At 57.0% G+C, this 19,048-nt stretch overlaps 1 protein-coding gene across 4 annotated transcripts in view; it reads right to left on the minus strand.

Moving 5' to 3' along the window:
* The window catches only part of DENND3 (DENN domain containing 3), a 53,214-nt gene extending 34,493 nt beyond the window's left edge, over nucleotides 1-18,721 (minus strand). For 2 of the 4 annotated variants that reach the window (XM_049633421.1, XM_049633420.1), the window contains exons 1-8: nucleotides 18,477-18,721; nucleotides 12,669-12,924; nucleotides 11,667-11,782; nucleotides 11,113-11,255; nucleotides 8,119-8,230; nucleotides 3,970-4,089; nucleotides 3,543-3,761; nucleotides 730-845 (exon numbers count right to left, since the gene is read on the minus strand). In XM_049633421.1, coding sequence (XP_049489378.1) covers nucleotides 730-845; nucleotides 3,543-3,761; nucleotides 3,970-4,089; nucleotides 8,119-8,230; nucleotides 11,113-11,255; nucleotides 11,667-11,782; nucleotides 12,669-12,924; nucleotides 18,477-18,578 — 1,184 coding nt within the window. In that variant the 5' untranslated portion in view covers nucleotides 18,579-18,721. Of the gene's footprint in view, nucleotides 1-729; nucleotides 846-3,542; nucleotides 3,762-3,969; nucleotides 4,090-4,221; nucleotides 8,080-8,118; nucleotides 8,231-11,112; nucleotides 11,256-11,666; nucleotides 11,783-12,668; nucleotides 12,925-18,476 lie in introns of those variants that run through there. The other 2 variants (XM_049633424.1, XM_049633423.1) reach the window with 2 other exon arrangements.
* Between the last annotated feature and the right edge of the window lie 327 nt (nucleotides 18,722-19,048).

Here is a 19,048-nt window from a genome sequence, read left to right on the forward strand (position 1 = left end):
AGGAGGAGGGGAGGAGGGAAGGGAGGAGGGAAGGAGGGAAGGGAGGAGGGAAGGGAGGAGGAGGGGAGGAGGGAAGGAGGGAAGGGAGGAGGGAAGGAGGGAAGGGAGGAGGGAAGGGGGGAAGGGAGGAGGGAAGGGGGGAAGGGAGGAGGGAGGAGGGAAGGGAGGAGGAGGGGAGGAGGGAAGGGAGGAGGAAAGGAGGGAAACAACCTCAAAGGTCACAGGCGCATGACTGGGGCACAGAGAGAGGGTGGGGAGGCTTCCTGGGGGGTGGGACCATCACCTGACTGTGGGGCCACTGGTATTCAGAAAAGATCTGAATAAGGACGAATGACTTCTGTTTTAAAACATTCACAAACAGGGGCATCTGGGCGGCTCAGTCAGTTAGGGTCCAACTCTCGATTCCGGCTCAAGTCATGATCTCATGGTTCATGAGTTTGACCCCCACCTCGCGCTCTGCTCCGAAAGCGCAGAACCTGCTTGGGAGTCTCTCCCTCCGCCCCTCCCCCACGCGTGCTCACTTGCACAGGTGCGCTCTCTCTCTCAAAACAAACAAACTTTAAAGGAAGGAAATAAATACATAGATAAGATATTCACAAACAATTTCCAAACTGTGACGACAAAAAAACATCGATCTGTAACATAAGACGGAGAAGACACTCAGAACTGGCAAACACAGCTCTGGAACAAAGACGCTTCCAAGCACACGGCGGAAATTCCCACCTTTACCTCTGAATAAACGTCTGTGCCGCCAGGAGAGGGATGTCGGGAACATCGATGTCCTCGTCATTAGAGTAGGTGACGCTCCCATTGTCGATATTTATCAGAATTAAACCGTCAGCTTCCTGTGAGTGTGTAAAAATTGATGTAAGAATCTGAACTTGTAGATACCTTCAGAAACACAAAAACACATTTGTGTTCACTAAGATAGTGAACTACTTAATTAAATTACCGTATTTAATACGTACACAGAGTCTTATGTCGTCTCCCCCAAAAATGTAGGCCAGACCGTGAGTTATGTTAACAAGCTAAATCTGATTAGACAGGCCGCAGTCTGAGTCAAGATTCCACACGTGTCGTTATCAGGCTTTCACCTGCCCTGGTGCAAACACTCTGCGGCTACTTCAGGAGCCTGCAGAGAACATTCCAGAACTCCACCCCTCGTAGGAATGGAGTGTGGGTGGGGTTCCGGGCTCCGTGACCACACACACTTGGACTTTCTGAAACATGTGTCTGAGTTCCTTGTAAAAGCCTCATCTGTGACAAGATTGTACAACCCTGAGTCACGCCCCAGGGTCCCGAATCCCCGAAAGGCGGTGCCGGAGTCTCCGAAGGCCCCGCTCCTCGGGTCGCATCGGGGCCCAGCCTCCTGATGCCCATGTCGGTGACACGTGAGGCCCGAAGGAAGCTGTCCAGACACGGCCACAGTGCCCTCTGTGAGCATTAATGCAGGTCACAGCACAGATGCGTGACAGGACCGTCACGGGACCGCTTCCAAGACCCCAGCCCCACAGAGGAAAACGTCCAGACACAAAACACGCTCTTCAGGCAAGAGCTGCTGCTCGTCCCGAAACCTTCCAGAGCAAGTAAATGCCTGAATGGGCTTCCTTCACGAATGCTGACTGTGTTAGGTCAACGCGCCAACAAAGTTTCCCTCCGAAGGGTCTGAAACAAGATGGCTTTTCCCCTAATGACTAAAAAAAGAACACATTTCAAACTTCAGAGCGTGGATTTTTTTCTTCCGTCATTTGCAAGGCAGACTGGGTGACGTTTCCCCCCGTTCCTTCCACGAAGGTCCGAATGGTCTTCTCCCAAAGTGTGTTTGTGGCTTGGTGAGTCACTAGCTTTGGCAAGAACGTGGCGAGAACCCGGCTCCTCCCTGGGCTGAACACAGCGCCCACCACCTTCCTGGGATTCACTCCAGAACGTTCCAAGTAAAGCAGGGCAGCGGGGCCCCACCTGACGAGGGCTGGAGACGGGAAGGGACCCGTGGCGTCGCCCTGACCTTTCTCCGTGTCTGCATACTTAGGAAGCCCCAAAACAGTCACAGGAAAGCGACCCCGAGCAGAGTGCCTGCAAGCACGCGAAAGGTGTGCACGTCATCAGTCACCGGGGAAACGCACGTCCCAGCCAGACGTCGCTTCACGCTCGCCAGGGTGGCTACAAGCACGGGCACGGGGACAGGGGCCGGTGAGGAGGGCAGAAAATCGGAGCCCCTACGTGGCCGCTGCACACACAGCCTGGGCTCTTCTCGAACGGCCAGTTCGCGTGCGACCCCGCCTTCCCAGCCTACGCGGCGCGTACCCGAGCCGAGTGAGGCGCGCACAGCTGTGCACGGACGTTCACGACAGCCAAGAGGAGAAAGAACACGCGCATCAACCGACGGAGGGGTGAACGGGCTGTCGTGATGTTCACACGAGGGGCCCTGTCCTGCGGCAAGAATAACGTCCGGCTGCCGGCGACAGTGTGGACGAACCTGAAACCGCTGTGCCGGGCGAGGGGAGCCACGAACGGCCTCGTGCGGACATAAAACCAGGCGGAAGGGGACAGACGGCAGGTGGTGGCGGCCAGGGGCAGGCCGAGGACAGCATGGGGGGACGCTGAGGCATCCAGGGCTTCTCCACGGGGGATGAAAAGGTCCAAAATTAGCTGGCACGACTCCGCAAAGCTACTAAAAGCCACTGAATTGTACGCGGTCACCGGGTAAACCTCGTGGTGAATGAATTTTACCTGAATAAAGGCGTTTTACAAAACCGAACCCGCCCTTCCTGCTGACGATACCACGTTCATTCCAAACCCGTGAGGTCAGCTCACTTAACGTACGTTATTAAGCACCTGCTGTATGCCGAGTCCTGTTCTACTGACTCCTTTGACCCCGGCCGCAATAACGCGGCCGGCACACTCAGTGTCGTTTACGACCAGGACACGAAAGGGCGCGACGCTCGGTCACGGCTCAGGTAGAGCGAGTGAACGGCCACCGGATCCAGCAAGGCCCGCCCGCCCGCCGCCGCCGCCGTGAACGACACGCTGCGTGTGCAGGCGTCCACGGCAGGGGGGTCCGCGGCACAACCAACGGGAGACATGGGGCAGTCGCGCTGCCGGCTGTGCCGGGCGGGCGCGGGAGGGTCCCGGCTCACAGCCCCGCCCGGGAGGACGTGACCGCCTCAGAGGCGAGGAAACTGAGGCGCGGCAAAGGCTAGCACGTCACCGGACGCCGCAAAACCCGAAAGCGGCCACGGCCAGGCGGGTGCCCGCGCTCTCCTGGCTGGCCGGCGGGAAGCCATCGAGCCCCGGGGATTTAAGCGGCCTCACGAGGGACACGAGGTCCCAGCACCCAGGATACCACGGCCCCGAACGCACCCCAAGGCCCACGAGCGACAGCACGCCGTGCGTGTGGCGCCCAGGGCACACCCCGGGGACGGGGGTGACGGCCACCCCCCCGCCCCGCCCCCGGGGCTGGTGTGTCCGGCCCGCCCCGGGGGCGCTCCCAGAGCCGCCTGTGTGTCCCCGCAGGGGCGACCGGCTGACGGTGGAGGCCTGACCTTGCTGACTTCTTGGAAGTGGTCCAGGTGGCAGCCCATGAGGAAGGACGTGGGCGCCATGACGAAGTCCAGCATCTGGCCCGACAGGATGGGCACGAAAGTGTGCTGCCACTGCAGGGGGTGCAGGTAGGCGAGGAAGCACTGGGCCACCAGGGCCAGCAGAGCCCAGCTGGACGAGAAGAACACGATGCGCTGCTCCGTCAGCAGGCACGTCAGGATCTGCGGGGACCGGCCGCACCGTGAGCACAGCCCCGCCGGGCGCCACGCGCCCCCCGCGACCGGGCCGAGTCGCTTTCCCGGCCCCCCGCCCCCCGGGGCCCCTCTAACTCCGCCCGGTCGGCTTGAAGCGAAAGGACGAGTCTTCCCAGGGCTCTGCGGGACGAGGCCCAAGCAGCGGGGGGCGCCCTGGGTCCGGAGGGTCGCGTACCTGCAGCACCTGCTCGGGCCTGAAGCACAGCAAGGGCAGGTGAAGGTCCAGGTCGACGACCGGGCTCTCGGGGTCCGCCCGGGAGGGAAACACGATCTGCAGCGGCTTCATGTTGAACACCTGCGGCGACCACGTTCCCCGATTAGTCCAGCGGCCGCTCCCGGCGGAGGCCGAACCCCCCGAAACCCTCCGCTGCGGCTCCGGGCGTGCGCGTTAGGCTACGTTTGGGGGGGGGGGTGGTCACGCTGTCACCTCACGTGTCGCAGAACGACAGAGCCGTCCAGAGACACAGAGCTGCTGCTAAAGGCTCACGGGTGAAGCGAGTACTTGGCGTCTCTTTCAGCCAAGGTTCCCCGAGCGCTCCCGTTACCGAGCACCCCGCCCGTTGGCAGCAACAGGCCGACACCCAGATGGGCCCCCAACGATGGCCCCCCACTCGAGTTCTAAGTCCAGCATGTCCGGGTTAATCTTAGCTAGTACACGTTTTTCTTATCATTCGGGTCACTGCAGATTACAGATTCTCCCAGGATCTTCTATTTAGTTGTCAAAGCTCCTTGAAGACCTGTAATTCAAGAAACTGTTGAGAAAGACTCCATTTTTCCAAATGATACTGTCTTAAAATAACACCTCAGTTCAAATTCCCTACACGCAGATGCCCCTTCTATGTTAACAGGCGTGGTAGACGGAAGGGGAAAGTAGGGGCACCGTAGGGGCCCCTCCGCCAAGGGGCCTTCCTGCCCGATGACACGTTCGTTCCTGACTGTGGGTGTCAGCCTCGAGGGCGGGTGTCTGGGAGACGCTGGGGCCACCCGTGCCCCCGCAGCCCCCCAAACGCACGGAGAGGCCGGAGTGCAAGCAGTGGTGGGAGGGAACACGGAGAGACGCAGCATCGAATCTGAGGACAGAGAAGCTCCGGCCAGGCCAAGCGTGGAAGGATGAGAAATGGAGCAACGCGGAAGACCAGGTGCGGAGAAGGTTCCAGAACAAATGTCCACAATCCACACCAAGTGAACGCTCGTGTGAGAAACCCGCAGGCGGTGCATCTGCTAGGGCCTCCTGACGACACCGTCTTGTCACCCTGCCTGCCTTCCTGTCACCGACTGGTCCATGGAAGCCAAATGCGCGACTCGTGTGGACAGGAACACCCTCTTTATTTGAAACAAGTGAAAGCAGAGTTAAGTGCTCCAAGTCGTGGGGGCGCCTGGGTGGCTCAGCTGGTTGAGCATCCGACCCTTGGGTTTCAGCTGAGCTCCTGACCTCATGGTTTGGGGGTTCGAGCCCCACATCAGGCCCCACGCGGCCAGTGCAGAGCCTGCTTGGGACTCTCTCTCTCTCTCTCTCTCTCTCTCTCTCTCTCTGTACCTCCCGTCTTGCGCTCTCTCTCTCAAAATAAATAAATAAACTTATTTTTAAAAACGCTCTAAGTCACAATGAACTATTAATAATTGTAAAGTGTATGGGAAAAACCCCCTCAAATATTGCAAACAATAATTGTGTCAGCCAGCTTCCCAGCGACAGAGAACAACTAGATACGAACGCTGGGGATTCTACCAGAGACGTCGCTCAGCCCCCGGGATGTGTCCGCTGCCGTGCCAGTGACCTCGTGGCACGTAAGACCTGCACCCAAGCAGCTGGGTGCTGTCACCCCACCCACCTCGCAGGTGAAGAAACAGAGGAAGGAAAGACATCTCAGGAAAAGGCTTGCCAAACTTCAGCGTGACTGGAGCCCCAGAGAAACACCAGGTTCCACGCACGAAGCGACACAGGGAGTGAGTCTGTCAAGTTCAGTGGGAGGAAAAGCCACATCTCACTGCACGTCCAGTAACGCCCGTGATCCGCGAGCCCGTAAAATCAGACCCGCTGGTGGGCGCAGAAGCGGCGGGGGGCCCAGGGACGCGGGGCTCCCGGGGGCCGGGCTGCGCTCGAGCCAGTGGTCCAGGTGCCGTCCGAGGGGGGCACGGACCAGACGTGCCCCAGCCCCAGAGTAACGGGAAACTGCACCGGGCGCCCACACACTCGGCTCAAAACACAAGATCTACAGCTGAGCACGAGCTGCAGAGCCTCTAAATGGACCTCCGCTCGCAGTGGGTTCTGGAAAATACTGCCGAATCGGCTCCTGGCCTCCACGGACTGCTCGCATTTCCCCAGAACTAGGAACAGTCACGGTGCCTCAACACTCCCTAAGACGGATCAGGGCCACTGGGTCCATGGGAGCCCCAGAGCTAGTAGGACTCTTAGGGGAGGGTCACGGCGGCAAGCCTGCCCCAAAGTCGGCTCGTCCCGACGAGTTCGTGAAAATCAAGACCAGATCCGAACCCCTGAACCCCCGATGCTTCGCTCAACAGCTGTGGGAGAGGCAGATGCTGGGCGTGGCATCAGCCTTGCACACGCAGCCCCCGGCAGGGCCTCCGTCCTCGTGCAGCTTGGAGTCCAATGGCAGAGATGGACACTGGACAAAACGCACACGTGCACCAGCCCTAACCGCAGCCTGTGCTGAGCTCTGCAGGAAGGGGGCTGGGTGCTGAGAGCGAGACAGGGGTGGGAGGTTACCGAGGGGCTGTTCCGAAGAAACTGAGGGCTGAGCGGGAACTGGAAAACGGACAGCTGCACTTCCAGAAATAGCACGTGCAAGAGTCCTGGGGCAGCACCCGCAAGGGACGGAGGGAACCCCAGTGTGGCTGGAGAACAGTGAGCAAGGGGGTGAGGACACATGACAGAGCTGGACAGGGACACAGGGGCCAAGATGGAAGGCTGGCTGAAGGCATATAGCAAGAAATCATCGTTGGGTTTTCAGCACAAAAGGAGAGTCCAGTTTACGGATTTTAACAATCTTTGCAGCCACTATGCAGAGGATGAACTTAACGAAGGGTCAGGAAGGGACGTGGCCAGACCGGTGGTTCCTCGAGTCACGCAGGTGGAAGAAGCTGGTGGGCCAGAGTGGGGTGGTGGCAGCGGGCGTGGGTGCCTGGGAGCAAATGCCGGGTGCGGGCCGCTCAGGGGTGGATGATGGAGGGCACGCAGGGGTGAAGAGAAGAGACGTGAAGAACGACCCACCGTAAACGTTCTCACCGGGGCGGTAAAAGTGGAAAAACCAAATATGAGACAGCCCAAGATTCTGAGGCACAGAAATTGGTACGGTACTATCTGTATGCTACTCGTGCTCAAAGGCAGAATACAGTAAGCACAGTTAACCCGCAAACGGTTCTGAACCCGGTTCTGTTCGCTACTTAGCAGGTCCTCAGCGAACACCTGTTGAGTTTATAGAGCAAGAACGTCAACTTCGATGACTTCACTGTCCAATAAAAAATACCAATTATACACATAATAAAGATGAGTTCCTTGCACAACACAACCCAATAAATGTTCCCTGCAAAGGTTTCTGGGAGTGGAACCAAGGCATTCGGGCGACCGGCTTGGTCTCCAGGCCTGGAACGCATCTGGCGGGGTTCCCCGCCACCCCCCACCCTCTGCTGCCGACCACTGGGCTTAGGTCGATATTAAAAATGCACATTCTGAGTTCATAACCACATTTCCCTAAGTAAAACTGATTTCTCCACTGTGAATAATAATCAAAATGCAGAGAACCAAGATTTGTCTGCATAATCTTCCAGAAGGGACTGAGTGAAACGGAGTCAACATTTATGACCTGCTTCGAGATGCTAACCTGACAGGTGCCTGTTTGAAAACAAGAGGTGCCCTGTGGTTACGTCAGTCTGGAAAATGCTGAGCCAGGCAGGTGTCAGTCATCACGGCTCAGCAGTCTGGCCCATGACTCAGCAAAAGGGGAACGGGGGGGCTGCCTTTCTCCAACCGTCCTTGACCTGAAACCCTCGTGTGATAAAACAGCTGACGTCTCAGAACGAGCGTGCCAGGGACCCCAGATCCCAGATCCACAGAGAAAAATGCAAAGTATAAAGCCAGGCACGTTCTTTAACCACTAAAGGGGTTCATCACCAGCTACACGCCCGCTTATCACGGGCCGCTGGGCAAACCACCTTTAGAAATAGCATAATAGAGAATTCTGTAAGAAGTTGAGAAACTGAATTTAAACACGGCGAAACGTAAGCAACAGTTTAAAACATTCAAACCATCTCCATGTTACTTCTTTTACTATTTGCAAAGAAAAGACGTAACTCCAGATTTCATTACCAAATGCAGCGGTCCAGGCGGTGGGCTAGGTATTAAAGATAGCTTTGCAGCAAAATCTTTTATGTGATTGTCAACTTCGAAATCTTTACAGAGCTTCAGATGAATCAATAAACTAAAATTAAAAAAAAAAAAAAAATCAAATCACAAAGTGAGTCTGAGCATCCGATGGTCCTCCTTAGCATTTCTAATCCCAGCTGAAGCGTCTGCCAGGGCCGGCAGCTCAGAACTTCCCAGCAACAGGGAGACTAACCTGGATGTCACAGGGCAGGGAGCGGCTGCCCAGGATCCGGGCGTGCCCGGAAGGGGGCACAGGGGAGCTGGGGTGTTTGGGGGGTGGGGGGCTGCCCATGTTCCGTTTCCTGGTGTGGGTGCTGGCTACACGGGTGTGTTCCATGAGCGGAAAGTCACTGGAGTTCGTGCGTTTTTCTATGTGTCATACTTGAGCGGGGAACAAACATGCCAAGGGAAAGTACTTGACAAAGCTGGTTTCCCAAATGCATTCTGGCTTTTGAAGTCCAGTACGCCCTTGAACCAGCACCCATCCCCCGCGCAGTTGAAAACCCGCGTGTAACTTCTGACTCCCCCAAAACTTGACTGCTGATAGCGCACTGCTGACCAGAAGCCTTACCGAGGACATGAATAACTGATTAACAGGTATTTTGTATGTTATGTGCCTTAGCTGCTGTATCCTTACAACAAAGCAAGCTGGAGAAAAAGAAAATGGTTTTAAGAAAACCACAAGGAAGAGAAAATACATTTACAGGACTGTACGGTATTTTTTGGAAAAAAACCCGTGCGTACGTGGACCCCCACGGTTCAAAGGCTCAGACGCATGTGATTTCAACGTAAAACGCACAAGCGGGTGCCGGGGGCAGAGGGGCTGGGAAGCGACCACAGGGCACGAGGGAGCCTTGGGGGGTGGTAAAAATGTTCTGTGTCTTAACTGTGGTGTCTACATCTGGCAAAATTCAGCCAAGGGCCCGGGCCACCCTGCCTCAGCCCCCTGGGGCGGACCCCAGCCCAGCCCACCGCCCGGGCCCACGCGTGCCCAGCAAGCCAAGCGCCACGCTCCTAAGTAACAATAACTCTTCCTGGGGTCCATATCGGGATTTGGAGATAATTCAATATTCCTCTGGGGGCACTTGGGGGGCTCAGTCAGTTAAACACCCAACTTCGGCTCAGGTCATGATCTCATGGCTCATGAGTTCGAGCCCCACACTGGGCTCTGTGCTGACAGCTTGGAGCCTGGAGCCTTCTTCGGATGCTGTGTCTCCCTCTCTCTCTGCCCCTGCCCCACACACACTCTCTCTCTCTCTCTCTCTCTCTCAAAAATAAATAAAAACATTTAAAAAATTAAAAAAAAATACTCCTCTGTATTTATTGTAAAGAATAAATTAAAAAAAAACAAAACCACTTCCAGCAATGTAATTCCCCAAATACAACTGAGCCTTCTCTCCCAATTCTTGTCCCCACAGAGGCAATTTACATGGCCTCATTATAGCAGAAAAACAGGCTTTAAAAGTACATAAATCCGGGGCACGTGGGTGGCTCGGTCAGCTGAGCGTCCAACTTTGGCTCAGGTCGTGATCTCACGGTTCGTGAGTTCCAGGCCCGCATCAGGCCCGGTGCTGGCAGCGAGGAGCCTCCTTCAGATCCTCTGACCCGGTCCCTCTCTGCCCCTCCCCGGCCCATTCTCTTTCTCTCTCTCAGCAAATAAATTTTTAAAAAATACGTAAATGTGTGTTTAGAAACTGCCTTTCTGGTCCTGTCCTTTGTTTCTCCCTAGCTCTGTTTTCTGGTTGCGGCCGCTTAGCAACGGCCATTGAAAGAGAAAACCCAAGATGCGAGGAAAATGGACACGCTTTTCAGCTTAAATGTCCGCTTCCGTTACTGTCAAGCAGGATGGTGTTTGTTGCCGGCGTGCCAGCTGACGCGACAAGGGTCCGCCTTCCTTAGAAGGTGGCTGTGGTGTGGTCCTAGCCCGTCCACTCGAGACGGGGCGTGAATAACCCTCCCCGTCTCACCGAAGAGGTGACTGGGGACCAAGTGCTGAAGAAGATCAGTTAATGAATAAAAAGGGACCACGTCCTCATTTATTCTGTCCCTTCCCACGCCCAGGCAAACGTTCATTAATGCGCGTGCTTCCCCTCAAGTCACTCAGCCCTGAAATGAGACCAGGGAGTTCTCTGTTGTACAAGGTATTTTACGTGTGTGGCAATAAAACGCAGGCTAGACCCAAACTATGTCCAAAGACCAGCCACGTTTTCCAAAAAACAAAAAAAAAAAAAACAAAAAAAACCCACCCCCATGAAGGTGCTGGAATTTAAGTTACGAAGGCCGTTAGCTTGATCCAGATGGACTCCTGCTCAGCCCCTGGCCACGGTGTGAGAACCAGAGTCATGGCTTTCCCAGAAATGTGGGATCTGCCCGGGGTGGCTGGTGGGTGTGACGACGGGAGGGGGACCCTCTGTGGACCGCCTTCTGTCTTCAACCAAACCGCCGCCAACTCTAAGACTGTAACTTTGTGAGCGTGAACACGAAGCAGTTGGGGCGCACGTGGCCGGGGGGCGGGCCGTGTCTGTGCCACAGTCACGTGCCACGCGATGCTCTCTGGATTTTTCAAAAATTCTCTATATCCTCAGGCTTTCTCAGTATCGGCACTAAGACGGTTTAAGATTCCACCCCCAAAAAGGTAATTTTTAAAATGTCAGTGAACTCGGCAGAACTAATGGCAGCCTCCTGATTTTCTCAGAGAGCCAGGAACAGAGCTTTTCCTCGTGTACCTTTTTTAAAAAACCAAACATCAAATCCCACTAATTTTACTTCCAACAGCTTGGCTTTATCCTCCCTCATCTGGCAGACCTTCCCCACATGCCAGCATACCCAGAAGCATCTGGAAGCTTCTAGGTGCTCCCGGGGCCCAACTGGGGCCCACCCACCACCCACCAGCGCCAGGAGCGGCCTCACGGACAAGCAGGCACCCAGGGGGCTCACCAAGACAGGCAGTCCTTAAGGGCGTTGTAATAGGGGAATCTGGAGACCACACACACGGCAAAGGGCACGAAGCAGCCAGCCGCACCCCCAGGTGGCCTGAACGGCTCCCAGTGCATCTTGCCGTTGTAGAAACAGGACTCGTCCTGGAGAGAAAGCCACAGGCACGTGTCACCCCTCGACCCAGCCGGTCCCGGCTTCTATCCTCAGCAGTGTCGGCGTCTGCGGACAGAAGCGAGAAGCTCCCGCGTGGCTGGACCCTGAAAACGACACAGTGAGTGAAAGCAGCCAGGCGCAAAGGCCGCGTGCAGGGCAAGTCCACGGACACGAGGTATCCACAACGGGCACGTCACGTCCCTGGAGGCAGAAAGCAGATGAGTGGTGGCCGGGGGCTGGAGGGGGGCTGGGGAGTGACGTCCAGGGGGGTGGGGTGCACAGCACCACGGGCGCACTCGGTGCCACTGTTCCCTGCACGTGCTGCCACGCGCTGTGTGTCCCTGCACAGTAACAAACACTGGGACCCGACTTGGGGGGGGGGGTCCCCCGGAATCACGTACGTGCAGGGGTCGGTAGTACTGGGCAACCACGCCGTACGTCCTGTTCCCACAGACATCGGTCAGCACCAGAAAGTGGACGGAGTCCTCCTTCGGTTCGGAGGCCACACACACGCCCCCTGCGGATGGACAAGAGGAGATCTCATCACGGCTCAGAGCCGGGGCCGTCCGCCGCCTGCTTTCCGCCTCCGGGACTCGCCCCTCCACTATCGCTGTGGGGCTCTGATGCCAAGATGCGCTAACTCTGGGGGTCAGCCCCTCCACGCGCACCCCCTACTCTGCCACCCTCTGTGCTCTGCAGAATTTAGCAAACAACACGGGGACGACCACAGACAAACACTTCAGGCTGTGCCTGCGGAGCCGACGGCTTTCTGAGCACGGCAGGGGCTGCGGGTGTCCCGGGCTGTCACCCCGGAGACAGCACCCATTTCTCGGTGGACACTCCCAGACGGGACACGGCGGCGCGTTCCTCGTCTGCCTTTTCTAAAACCCCTTGGGCGTTTCTCACCCACCACCGGAAAGAACAAAGGCCACCCACGACCGGGACCGCCAGTTTGGGGAAGGTGTGCAAGCCCGGGCCGCCAGCCCCAGGGGCACAGAAAACAGGCACAGCTGGGGAGCCCGGGGACATGCCGCAGGCCAACTGGAGGGCATTTTGACCAGCCTGCCGGACGTCTGGAAGACGGGACTGTAAGTCCAAGGTGAAAATCCTCGGAAAGCACATCTACAAACCGCGCCACCTGGCAATCCCAACAGCCCCTCTTCTGGGATTCAGTTTTCTAAGACCTGGGGGCGGCACTGGGTGGCCTGGGCACCCTCTATCCCCGAGACCCCTGCACTGAGTGGTCCGTGTATCCTTTAGCTCTGAAACCCCTGAGATTAAGAGAACCCAGTCCTGTGGCTCGACATCAAGGCTCAAGTGGTCACCAGCCCCCCTCTGTCACTCTCTAGAGGTGGCTTCTAGAAAGCACCATCGGTGCGGCTGGAAAGCACGGCAGGGGATACCCGGGAAGCAGAGCTGAGGCAGGGCGAGCAGGTCCACGCCATTGGGGACGCTGACGTCTTCCAGAGGGGGTCCCTTCCAGGGCTCTGTTTTGGGCTTCTCCCTCTTCTTTCTGAAGGAGCGCCTTCTGGTCTTGCTCAGAGCACAGCTGGTGCCAGCCAGCTGTGTGTCCTCCTTACTGACGAAAGGAGGCACAAAGATGGACAGGACCTCCGGGTCGAGAGCAGAGAGGCTGCTGGCCCCCTTCTTCTGGGCCACCTGAAGCGGGCAGAAATACGAACACGTGTGCGCTCTGTCGTGCACCTTCTGAGTGCCCACCGTTGGTTCTGTGCCCTCCACCCTCCACCGGGCACCGGCTCTGTCCCGCAGAGCATGTGCACAGCAAGGGCCGCACGGAAGCTGCTGTAGGGCCTCTCGGGCCACGCGTTCAGGCGAGTCACAGCACCCAGCAGGGCCTGGCTCTTCAGCGGCTACGGGGGTGGTGACACAAGGTGTCCACTTCAGAGCCCGGTGCCGACAGGCAGACCCGAGATCAGATCCGGCTCTGCTAAGGCCACAGCCAAGCTTCCCTTTCAAGGGGGGGGTTGCAAGTCAAGTGCTCAACCCCCACGCCCCCACACCAGCGCCCCGCGCCCTCACGGGCCGGTGAGGAGGGCCCTGCACACTATCTGACCAGCACAAATGGGGTGCCGACACCGTGTCCCCTGCCAGCCGGGCCATTCCCCCAGCAGTCCTGTCACCATTGACCTGGGGACAGAGACTGAGGGGTGAGAAAACGGACCACTGGCTTCAGAGACAACACCTTCCTCCAGCGACCAAATGGCCCCCCGGGGTCTATACTGGGGGGGGGTCATCACCCAGCCCGAACACTTTCGAACTTTAACTTGGTACCAGATTTTTAAAAAACCTTCTGTCTTCTCATTCATCCCTGAAATGATATAAAGGCCACAGGCACTACCTTCGATCCCCATCCTGTCTGGCCAGGACGCCTGGCAGAGCTCCCAGAGAAGGCTGGCAGGCTGTGACAGGGCCGTAGGGGCTCAGCCCCCAGCTGGCACACAGAGAAGTCAAAGGCAGGACTCCCTGGGTAGCAAGGATGTAGAAAGGTGGGGGGCGGCTGGGTGGAGGTGGGCAGTGTGTAATCAAAGGTCTTTGAGAGACCCAGGGCATCAGGAAGGACATCACTGTCACCAGGACACATGGGACTGTCGCGGGCAGGCAGTGTCACGCTTTTGGTAAGAATCGTGGGACCAAAGGGGAACTCTCACCCTTGAGAGGAATCCTACAAGGACAGCATTTGCCCCCAGGAAATACACTCTAAACTCGAAACGCTTATTTTTATGCTGTGTATAATTTAAATTCAGACAATAGTTGCTTTATACTTGGAAAAAAAGTTTAACACCAGTAGCAACAAAGACCAAACATGGGATATCCGTATGATTGGGGAATTTCAAAAGCTTTGTGTATCAAGCGTGAAAGGAAGCCGTGTCTTGAGTTATACAAAACCTTTCTAAAACTTTCCTATCAAACTTTAGCAGTTCAGACCCACTTAACTATGAAAGTACGTGTGGTCACTTCTTCCTCCATGAACAGTTACGTCCATGAAGACTGGGCACACATCAGCGAGGGCCCCTTTCCTGCAACCTCTCTGGCCGCCTGCACTCTGCTCTTCTCCTCTGCCCCGACACTCCTGGGCGCTCCCCACCCCCCCCCCCACACCCCCCCCCCCACGCCCCGCCCCACGGTGAGTCCTTGGCCCCAGTCCCTCCTCCAGTGCCTGGCCGGCAATCTCAACACTTACGCAGTGTCCTCACTTGGGGCCAGCGTGCAGGGTCCCGCTGCCAGCTCAGACCTCTTTCCAGGCTCAGACCACACCCAACTGTGCCCGACATACCTGGGTGGGTCCTTCAAAGTTATAGTTTCAAAAATTAAGCTCGTGCTGATTTCCCTAAAACCCGAGCTTCCCCCCCATATGCTCCCCTGTGATAAAGACGGTGCCCCTCGGGTCTCCAGAGCTGGCGCTGCGGCCCCTGCCCCTCACTCCCCTCTGCGAACCCACATCATGGGGCCTCTGGCCTCAGAAACGTCTCTAAAAGCAGTCCCACTACGACCCCATGTGCACAGTCCCAAAACAAGCACCCACCCCGCCTGTGGCTCAGGGCAGGTACAGATTCTCCAACAAACGAATCCTGCGAGGTTTCTGCCAGGAGAATGAGGCCGCCTCCTCCCAGCCGGCCCAGGGCGCCCCCCCCCCCCCCCCCCCCCCCCCGGCACCTCTGTCCGTGCTCACGAAGGGGGGCATCATCCCCTTTCGAAAGGGCACACGTGACACCTGCCCCAAGGGGCGGTGGCTCCTGCACCTGATGCCCACTTTTCACCCCTGCACACTCTTCAAAGGGCCCAAACCAGCCCCACAGACCATCTCCACCCTCTGTATCCATACATCACTGTCATCACCACGCACGTAATCCGTGGATGTATCACCCGTGTGCAGGTGTCACGGGCAGGATGACAACCGGGCTGCTTGTACACCTGAGTGGCCGGCCAGCCTGCTTCCAAAGCCAGGGTGCCCCAAACCCGCGCACGACACAACCTCTCAATCCGCAGACACAGCGCCCGTGTCCCAAGGCTGTGCTCCCTGCAGTTATCTGTAGTCGCTTAGAGTGAAATGGCCAAAACCCAGCCAACGGGGCACTCAGTAGTTCATTAAACATCTGTTTTTCCTCTAGCCATATTTCCTTGCTGTCTTTTCCGACTGGATATGCAACAGTCTCATTTTTGTTTTTTTTTAATTTTTTTAATATTTATTTTTGAGAGAGATACAGAGCGCGAGCAGAGGAGGGGCAGAGAGAGAAGGAGACACAGAATCCGAAACAGGCTCCAGGTTCTGAGCTGTCGGCACGGAGCCCGACACGGGGCTCAAACCCACGAACCGCGAGATCATGACCTGAGCCGGAGTCGAACGCTTAGCCAACTAAGCCACCCAGATGCCCCTACAGTCTCATTTGTAAACACTGACAGCAATATAGGAAAAATAAAAGAAATGAGAATAGAAAGGAAGAGCTTTCCCCCTAAATCTGTGAAAGGGTGACTAATATCCTTTGCACAGCATGGAATGCATTCTTCCCACTTCTTACGTGTACATTGTGATTTTTCCCCCCTAGATATGATCATCCTCTTTAAACGGTTCCGTTAGCTTTCTTCCCCCCTTCAGCATACAGTGTGGCTGACTGCCCTGTTGCCACTGTAGAGTGCCACACGGGACGACCCAGTACATATTTGCCCAATCCCCCACTGAGGGACAGTTGGCATGCCCTCAGTTCGTCACGCTGCACCACCTGAGCAAAGGCAGCGGCGAATAATCTCTCCCATGCGTACTTACGCACGTCCAACTGTGTAATCAGAATAAATTCCTGAAGGCACCACCCTGGATCCCAGAGAGTCGTGACTGCCCCTCGCCTACAGGGAAGACAAGGTGCCACTCCCCAGACTTGTGACAGCCAGTTCCTGCTCTCCTCTCGCAGACACTGATTTCCTCACCCCTACCCAGTAACAACCATTTCAGTCCAAACGAGCAGAGCGGATTCAAAAGTAAAACACACAATACCCTAATTCATACCGTCACAGATTTACTTCTGTGAGGTTATACCGCAGCACTGATCTTCATACAGGATTGGCCATCATTTGGGAAATAAAACAGAAGACAATAGATTTTTTTTTCTTAATGCTCTAGAACTGTTCTGTGCAACCGTTGCCAAGAGCTGTGTGGCTATTTAAATTGAAATTAATTAAAATGAAATGAGGGGCGCCTGGGTGGCTCAGTCGGTTAAGCGTCCGACTTCAGCTCGGGTCACAATCTCGCCGTCCATAAGTTCAAGCCCCTTGTCGGGCTCTGGGCTGACAGCTCGGAGCCTGGAGCCTGCTTCCGATTCTGTGTCTCCCTCTCTCTCTGCCCCTCCCCCATTCATGCTCTGTCTCTCTCTGTCTCAAAAATAAATAAACGTTAAAAAAATTTTTTTTAATTTAAAAAATTAAATAAATAAATGAAATGAAATGAAATGAAATTTAAAATCCAGTGCCTCAGTGGCACCAGCCACTCTTCAGGCACCCGGAAGCCATGTGTGGCTAGTAGCTGCCGGACTGGATGGCACAGATAAAGAACGCTGGTGTCACCGTTCAGCAAGTTCTGGGAGACAGCCAGGCTCTGTAAATTGAAAGCCAGGATGCTGGTCACTGAAAACTGTTACAATGTTGCCTTCACACCCAAGAATTATGTAAGTGACCTACGCAATGGAAAGCGCCCCGCTGACCCGACCAAGTTGCTCCTGGACCCTTTGGAGCCTTTCATGCCCGACGCCTACTCTCCCCAGCAACCAGGGAGCCAAGGGAAATGTAGGCACAGAAACTCACAGGGGACTGAGCTGGATTCTTGGGAGTCTTCGTCACATCCTCACAAAACAAACACCACCCCAACCAAGAAAGGAAATTAAAAGTCAGGACACCTTGCTACCCTATGAGATGTTTCTCGTATCTCGGCTCCTGGGTGCACCTGTCACCAAGCAGCACCTGGCAGCCTCAGTCAGTAGAGCGGGCGACTCTTGATCTCGGAGTTGTGAGTTTGAGCCCCATGCTGGGTAGAGACGTTACTTAAAAATAAATATTTTTTAAAAATATGCAGAGTAGCAAACTGCCCGCTTGTCTGGGAAAGCGCCGCAGCCTGTTTGGGTCAGGAAAGCACCACGGTGCGTATTCCCGCTGATTCATCCTGCTCTCAAGACACGTCCCACATCGGGGCAACTAACAGATGTGTTGTAATCACCCAAGAAGCAACTGAAACCTGGTCATTTCCTACCAGAAGAAAAAGGAGGAAATGCCATTTGGCAATTAGAGGCGGGGACACAACTCCATCGATGAAGGTCAGAGGAGAGAGATCAAAAGGGGGTGCACACATCATAGGGGCTTGCGGAGTAAGAAAGGAGGAGGGCAATGCAGAAACCACTGAAGCTGGCTCAGTATTAAAGTCACGGAAACTACCAAGACATTGACAGACGTTTGTCCGGTTAATTATAGCGACATCTAGCCTCGCCATGCAGCCCTTCAACTCTGCAGCCCTAAATCCTCAGGTGTCTTCCGGTGCCTCCCACTGATGTCGTCCAGGAGGAGGGGAGGGCCTGTCCAGGTATCTGGCCGGTCGAGCGCTCTGCGCATCACCGCCAGCCAGAGAAAACCGCCGAACACAGAGTCACACGGACATCCGGGGCCACGAGAAAAAGGCCACAGGCCGATGCCAAAGAAAGCCAGGGTTGCAGAATAACAAAAAGTGAGGACACAGGAAAAGACGCTCGGAGAACGAGAATGTCCGAAACTGCTGCCTTCCGAGAAAAGGGTTTGTCACTCGGGCTGCGAGGACACAGACAAGGAGTAAAGGGGGGCGGGGGTCAGCCTTTTCTGCAGGTGAGAACAGCTCGGCGTCCTCGCAAAACGACTAAACAGAACGCTTCAAAGCGGCCCTTCCGTCGACGACCTAAAGCCTCACGACGCTGTGCGAGGAACGGCACCCACCGCCGGGGAGGCCCGAAGTCCCGCGATAATGAATGAAGTGCCTCCGCGGGGCCGTGAAACCCGGGCTCGCGGCCGCCCCGCCCCCCAGCCCGCCTTCCCCCGGCCCCGGCGTGCGTCCCGAAGGCGGCCCGGGCGACTCCTCCGCGGCCGGGAGGACAGCAGCCCAGCGCCCCGACCCCACGCCGCAGACCCCCGCCCGTCGCCGCCGCCCGGCAGCGCCCCGTCTCAGTTTCCCCGCCCGCCCTTACCAGCTCGGGGCCGCGGAGGCTGTCCCGGGAGGGCCCCAGCAGCGCGCACAGCTCCAGTAGCCCCGAGGGAAGCGCCAGGGGATGCGGCGTGGCCTCCGCCATGGCTGCTCGGCTGCCGCGGCCCTCTGGGCGCACCCCGCTCGGGCGCCTTGGGCCGCCGGCCTCGACCCCGGCCGCGCCACCGGGAACCGCAACCGCGCGTCCGACTCCTGCCGCCGGGTCCGCGCAGAGAGCCGTCCGCGGGAAGGGGCCTCGCGGGGGCGGGGCATCCAGGGGGCGGGCCTCTCGGGGGCGGGGCTGGCCAATCTTGAATTGGGCCTCCGGGGGCGGGGCCTCCATGGGGGACGGGGCCGACTGCGCCGGAGGGAGGCCCGACGGGGCGGGACCTCACGGACTGGGAACCGGACCCGCGGCGCCTGAGCTGGGCCCGGCGGGGCGGGGCCTTCGTGGGGGCGGGGCCTCCCGGGTGGGGCGGGGGCAACCTCAGGGGCCAGCGCTTGGTAGTCATTTCCGAACCTGGTGCAGGTCCCGGCGCGTGCGCAGTGTCTGCGCTCAGCCCCCTCCGCCGGCGC

The sequence above is a fragment of the Panthera uncia genome, chromosome F2 (genome assembly GCF_023721935.1).
Source record: "Panthera uncia isolate 11264 chromosome F2, Puncia_PCG_1.0, whole genome shotgun sequence".
Taxonomy (NCBI): Eukaryota; Metazoa; Chordata; class Mammalia; order Carnivora; family Felidae; genus Panthera; species Panthera uncia.